This window comes from Clupea harengus, unplaced genomic scaffold, assembly GCF_900700415.2.
Source record: "Clupea harengus unplaced genomic scaffold, Ch_v2.0.2, whole genome shotgun sequence".
NCBI classification, from domain to species: domain Eukaryota; kingdom Metazoa; phylum Chordata; class Actinopteri; order Clupeiformes; family Clupeidae; genus Clupea; species Clupea harengus.
Window position 1 is genome coordinate 68,584 of NW_024879677.1, and position 6,786 is coordinate 75,369.

The window sequence follows — 6,786 nt, forward strand, 5'->3', positions numbered from 1 at the left end:
TAGGTGAAACTCTCTTTTAATGTGTGTATGTGTGCCTGTGCACTTTCAAAAATTAACCAGAGAAGGGGCAGAACATGTTTTTACAGGCCATGGGTGCCGTAAGGCTAATCACATTAATTGTTTTTCTTTTGTAATATTATTAACATATTTTGTAATATGTTACATGCTTGATAACTTCTTAAATAAGGTTGACTTGAATGTCCGGTGGTGGGATACCATCTCTCTTAATAACACATTAGTTTTCTGAAATTAATTAGGGGGTTTCTAGACTACTGCAATCTTGCCCTGTGCCTTTAAGGCAGGTGTGCACACATCACCAGGAAGAAACACAAACACTCCCACTTCTGGTGAAACGAAACCTATTTAGCTTTCCCTGTAGCCAGAGCGTGTGTGCCTGTGTGGTAGGTGAAACTCTCTTTTAGTCTGTGTATGTGTGCCTGTGTGGTAGGTGAAATGGCCAGTGCTTCAGTGTTTCAGGATGAGTTCTGCTGTCCTATCTGTCTGGATCTGCTGACGGACCCGGTGACTGTTACCTGTGGACACAGTTTCTGTTTGAAGTGTATTACAGGGTGCTGGGATCAGGAAGACCATAAGGGTGTTTACAGCTGCCCCCAGTGCAGAGCAACCTTTACTCCTAGGCCTGCACTGGGGAGAAACACAATGATGGCTGATGTTGTGGAGAAGCTGAGGAAGATAGAAGTCCAGTCTGATGCCACGACTCCTTGCTACGCCGGACCAGACGATGTGGAGTGTGATTTCTGCACTGGGAGAAAACACAAAGCCATCAAGTCGTGTCTAACATGCATGGGCTCTTACTGTGAGGTTCATATCCAGCCTCACAATGAGGTGGCCTGTCTGAAAAAGCACAAGCTAGTGAATGCCTCCTCACGGCTACAAGATAAGCTCTGCTCACAACATGACAGAATCATTGAGGTGTTTTGTCGCACAGATCAGAAGTTAATATGTATGCTCTGTTCAATGGACGACCACAACGGACACAAAATTGTTTCCGCCATAGCAGAACGAACTGAGAAGCAGGTTAGCTCTCTCTCTCCCTCCCTCCCTCTCTGTCTTTCCCTCTCTCTCTCCCTATTTCTCTCTCTCATTGTTTGCTTGATTGAACTGAATAGAATGAGAATACTGATCAATCTGTATAAATCGTCAATATTCTGTCAATACCCATCTTTGTATCTGTTGTAAATGTTGCCTAAAGCTATTGGATATTCGCCCTTGTACATTTATCCACAGAAAGAGTTGTTGGTGATGAAGAGGGATAACCAGATGCAGATCCAGCAGAAGGAGAAGGAGGTGGAAGAGGTGAAAGGGGCTTTGAAGTCTCTGCAGGTGATCACTGATAAACATGACTGATATAACCTGTTTGTTCTCCCCAGCAACCCCAGTATGTCTGAACCCTTTGGATAAGAGTTGGATTCTGTAGAATTGGTTTAATTTTTGAATTTCAGTTTTTACATTTCATCAGTTCAATTTCTTTCCCTTCTGGTGCATTTTATTTCTGTCTTGCTCTGCACAGACGATACAAGCATAGACACACATCTTTGCAGGTGTACGGCCTAAGAATTTTCTTTTTTAAACAGTGATTGAAAATGAGCTGATATGAGTGCTCCTGTCTTGTTAACAGGCCTCTGCACTAAAAGCTGATGAGGACACAGAGAGGATCTTCACTGAGCTGATCAGCTTCATGGAGAAAAAACACTCTGAGGTGAAAGAGTCGATCAGAGCTCAGGAGAAGGCAGAGGTGAGTCGAGCTGAAGGACTCCTGAAGCAGTTGGAGCTGGAGATCGCTAGGCTAAAGAACAGAGATGCTGAGATGGAGCAACTCCAGCCAATTGAGGACCCCATTGATTTCCTTCAGGTAACATTACTAGCCATCTGGTCACTTACAGAGAGTCTTGACTCGCCATAATTAGATGGGTTCTATCAAGACCCTCTCTTGTCATCATACAGAAAAGACCTCAAAGTATAGGGGCATCCAGACCTACTCTTTGTGATGTAAAGTCCCCTAAAGGGTTCATGTGCCCCAAACCCAACACACCTGATGCTTCTCATCAGCCATTTAAGGACAGCAGGGTCACGTGTGTTTCTTTGGGATTGCTGGATGGCAGCCCACCCAACACAGTGTGAAGCTACACCTGCCTAAAATGGCACATACACGCTGAACTACAATGCTGTATTTAGGAGAGATAGTAATCATTCGCTCCAAAATCCATCTCAACATCTATGTTAAATAATTTCCTGCCCTGCCAATGGTTTAAAAATCTCATATTTTGTCCATAAATCAGTTATATGAACAATTTCCCCCAAATAATTGATGTTTATGGTGTGCATGTATCCATTTCTGGAAAATGTTGGGTGTGTGTGTTTGAGGATTTATAGTAAAACTCACAACCCTTCACCTCTGAGACCAATGGTCTGGATGGCACCTTTTTATCTAGTCCTCACAGCCTATGATCTCTCTGTTTGATCCCCTGTAGAGTTTCCAGCCACACCTCAACTCCTCATCTGTGGCTAAGAACCTTCCCAAGGTTACTTTTTATCCACAGTTCTACTTCAGTAACATTCCCAAGGTTACTTTTGAAACAAAGTTCTCCTTCAGCGAAGTGATGAAATCAGTGTCTCCGTCTCTAAATGAGAAAACAAAACAGTTCCTCCAGGACATATTTAAAGGTAGGCTTCTTCAAGATGACATGTAACAAGCCTGAGAGGACCCTTTTATGCTCATTTTCCATGTTCATGATTTTATTATCTCCTCTCTTCTGGAGTAAGACCTGGTTTGCTGCTTTGATATTCTCCAATGTTTTCTGGGATATAACTACTTCGTCAATCCGTCAATACATCGCTATTTACCTTGTGGGTAGTAGCATAGTAACATTAGATAGCTGGTTCAGACACCTCGCAAATCCCCTCAGAAGTATTTTTCAGTTACAATAACAGGGTTTTTATATTGTAGTCTATTTCTCTGTAACTTTAAAAAAATCGGATGACGTCACCCCATTCAAAGTGAACAACAATATCAGTCAACGATAACGGATCAACGCATTGCAACGGACACGTATGAGCTTGGCATGAAACACTTCCTTTTTTAAACATGATGGGGGGGGGGGGGGGGGGGTTGAATGTGGTGTGAGAATCTGAACAGATAATGGTGATGAGGAACAGGTGAGGCATGACTATGACCAGCATCCTAGGAGTAAGTGACAGCAATATGGAGAAGATTTCTTTTATTCAGACATTAGTCACACATAACTTCCTCTGCTCCTTTCCTAGTCACAAGCTTCTTCAAGGGGGACACGGTCAAACTGAAGACTCCTCAGACTGTCTACAAGACTTTACGATGTAATATTAGGTCTGGATACGGGTACAACGAACACGATTATACCATCACAGTCAGTGGTGTGGGTGAGGTAACAGGTAAGACCCTTATGGATTTACACTCACTTACATCACTTTCACTGCATGCAGAAGTACTGGTGTAAATGATTCATGTGGAAAATCTAACAATAAATAAATTTGCATTCTATTTCCATGAGAATTTGTAGAATAAGAAACGTATTACCAATCGTATACAGTACTACTATTGTGTTAAATAAATAACAAATGTATTCTCTTAGCTTTTACAGAGCCCGATACTGTGACCGTTAACTTTCCTGATCTCCCTGGTTGGCGGGGGAGTTCTTCTGAGCTGGAACTGGTATTGGCGATACCTCAACCTTGTCTTCCCGTCCTGTCTACCCCCTTGTCCGATGGCGCTTGTGTAGCGGCCGTGGAGATCTCGTGCAGGAGATAGTTTGGTGATACTATAGCCTGCATGGAGAATACCAAACCAAATTCCTAGTATCTGTATACATGGCGAAATAAAGTTGAATTGAATTGAATTGAATTGAAGAAAGATCCATGATCATGATGATGATTAAGATCTCTTACATATTTGCTTCCCCTTACGTTTATTTTGGACCGACCAAAACCACCCTGTCCCTCTATGCAAATGCTCTGCTGATGCTCTATGCAAATACATTTGACATTTGATCTTTATTTTATGTAACATTATGAACAGCTGCAAAGATCCCATCTTGAAATCATTCATGAATCGATTTCCTCGCTCTTCTTTCTGCCTTTGTTAGCGTGTAACAATCTCCATATTATGATCAACTAATAGTGTATGTCACTTTTGCAGTTTCACAGTAGAATGGAATTTATTAACACAATGCAGCCTATATGTCAATACAGCAATGCCTTTGTTTCTTGCTCATTAAGTTTGATCTATAGAAGACTTACGACTTGTTAATCAGTTAAAGACTTAAGTTGTTCTTTAAATACATTTTCTTGTCATGTAAGGGTAGGTGCAAAGTAATGCACATTATATATCACAGTTTTATCAGTGCCGATGTTTGAGTATATTTCACCTTGAGGCTTTATGAATAAACAAATGAATGCATTAATTAATGTTTGTTTATGTTGTCTTTTACTTGAGTGTCATCAAGAAATGATAGAGGATCAGATGGAGAGACACGAGGGGGCTTTAGGGTGTACAAGGGGGGGGGGGGGGGGTGTGTGTGTTTGTGTGTGTGTGTCAGTCTGAAACTAGGCTAAACAGCGTCTCAGCCAACAGAAAGAGGATATGCTGTCATTTAGCTAGGTAACTTGCTAGTTTAAGGCCACTAATAGTCACTAAACTACAGAGCAGAGATGCTGAGATTGAGCAACATGGATGGACCCCACCAGTTTTCACAAGGTAACACTTAAAGGCATCTGCAGAGGATATTAGCTCTCAAATATCCCCTGCTGGGTGGCAGATATTAAGAACCTCTAGATGTTCTTCAGTCGTAATTGTAATAGTATAGCGGGGTCTAATAGTAGCTTGTGTGTGTTATCGGCTACGTTCGCGTTGTCATGTCAATCTAATTAATAGACTTAGCATTTCGATTGTTTAACAGACTGGCCGATTTTTAACAAACTGGCCGATAACCGACGCAGCTACGATAGAACCTTTGAGGAAAAGGCTTCAGGGCCCAGTTAGATGGGAGTTATAAAGAACCTCTAAATGTTCTTCAGTCATAATCGTAGCAGAACCCTTGAAGTAAGGGCTTCAGGGCCCGTTCTCTGTCCCATATTGTCCCCTGTAGAGTTTGGGTTCAAGCCTCACCTATCAGACCCGACGGCTCTCTTCAGGCCCTTCAGCAACACCAGGGTCAGGTGTGCTTCTTTTGGGTTGCTGTTGAACTCTGATATCACATCATTCCCAACATCTGCTCTCATATCATTCCCAACATCTGCTCTCACATCATTCCCAACATCTGTTCAAATGAACTATATCACATCATTCCCAACATCTGTTCAAATAAACTGTATCACATCATTCCCAACATCTGTTCAAATGAACTATATCACATCATTCCCAACATCTGTTCAAATGAACTAATATCACATAATTCCCAACATCTGTTCAAATAAACTGTATCACATCATTCCCAACATCTGTTCAAATGAACTATATCACATCATTCCCAACATCTGTTCAAATGAACTGTATCACTACAATGTTGGATGCGCATTGAGTAAACAAGTTGCACATTTTAGGATCCATTTTAAAGGAATGAATGCTTCATCTGAGCACATTTTCTTCTTCTTGAAGACGAAACCTCCTTGCGTGCTTTCCCCTTGTGACTAACCTCGGATCCAGAACAAACAACTCCTGAGTCACTGCACTGCAGGTATACCTAGGAAACCTGATGAACCTGCTTTTCATAATCACCCTAGAGGAAGCACACAATGTTTTTAAAAGCCAGAGGTGCCTTAGTGTGAGTTATGTGAATATTTCTGTTGGATTACTTACATGTTTCATTACTTTAGTGTTGAAGACTGAAGACTTCTGCAGACTTCTGCAATGTTTCTTGAATATGTGCATCGGAGCAGAACCAGGAAGTTACATTCACACATTCCAACACTCCAAGTGGTGAAATGAAAGGGCGTAGCCTTTTAGTCTGTGTATGTGTGCCTGTGTGGGAGGTGAAACTCTCTTTTAGTCTGTGTATGTGTGCCTGTGTGGGAGGTGAAACTCTCTTTTAGTCTGTGTATGTGTGCCTGTGTGGTAGGTGAAACTCTCTTTTAGTCTGTGTATGTGTGCCTGTGTGGTAGGTGAAACTCTCTTTTAGTCTGTGTATGTGTGCCTGTGTGGTCGGTGAAATGGCCAGTGCTTCAGTGTTTCAGGATGAGTTCTGCTGTTCTATCTGTCTGGATCTGCTGACGGACCCGGTGACTCTTAACTGTGGACACAGTTTCTGTTTGAAGTGTATTACGGGGTGCTGGGATCAGGAAGACCATAAAGGTGTTTACAGCTGCCCCCAGTGCAGAGAGTCCTTCACTCCTAGACCAGTTATTCGCAGAAACACAATGATGGCTGATGTTGTGGATAAGCTGAAGAAGACAGAAGTCCAGTCTAATGCCACGACTCCTTGCTACGCCGGACCAGACGATGTGGAGTGTGATTTCTGCACTGGGAGAAAACACAAAGCCATTAAGTCGTGTCTTACATGCCTGGTTTCATTTTGTGAAGTTCACATCCAGCCTCACTACGAAGTGCCTCGCCTAAGCAAGCACAAGCTAGTGAATGCCTCCTCACGGCTACAAGAGAAGATCTGCTCACAACACGACAAGATCATTGAGGTGTTTTGTCGCACAGATCAGAAGTTAATATGTATGCTCTGTTCAATGGACGACCACAACGGACACAAAACTGTCTCCGCTATAGCAGAACGAACTGAGAAGCAG

General features: G+C 42.4%; 1 protein-coding gene across 1 annotated transcript; it reads left to right on the forward strand.

Annotated features, from left to right (window-relative positions):
- Positions 1 to 357: 357 nt before the first annotated feature.
- LOC122129814 (E3 ubiquitin/ISG15 ligase TRIM25-like) lies at positions 358 to 5,881 on the forward strand. The gene is made up of 7 exons (XM_042704535.1): positions 358 to 1,038; positions 1,249 to 1,344; positions 1,640 to 1,873; positions 2,493 to 2,685; positions 3,286 to 3,429; positions 5,142 to 5,211; positions 5,869 to 5,881. The coding sequence occupies exons 1-7, from the start codon at positions 430 to 432 to the stop codon at positions 5,879 to 5,881; spliced, it is 1,359 nt and encodes a 452-aa protein (XP_042560469.1). The 5' UTR covers positions 358 to 429.
- The last annotated feature ends 905 nt before the right edge of the window (positions 5,882 to 6,786 follow it).

What these genes read in the sequence shown, in the direction of transcription:
- LOC122129814 (XM_042704535.1), top strand. Translation starts at nt 430, where the DNA reads ATGTGTGCCTGTGTGGTAGGTGAAATGGCCAGTGCTTCAGTGTTTCAG. An exon ending in CAGAACGAACTGAGAAGCAG is followed by an intron (nt 1,039 to 1,248) that starts GTTAGCTCTCTC and finishes ATTTATCCACAG; the next exon opens with AAAGAGTTGTTGGTGATGAA. An exon ending in GGGCTTTGAAGTCTCTGCAG is followed by an intron (nt 1,345 to 1,639) that starts GTGATCACTGAT and finishes TCTTGTTAACAG; the next exon opens with GCCTCTGCACTAAAAGCTGA.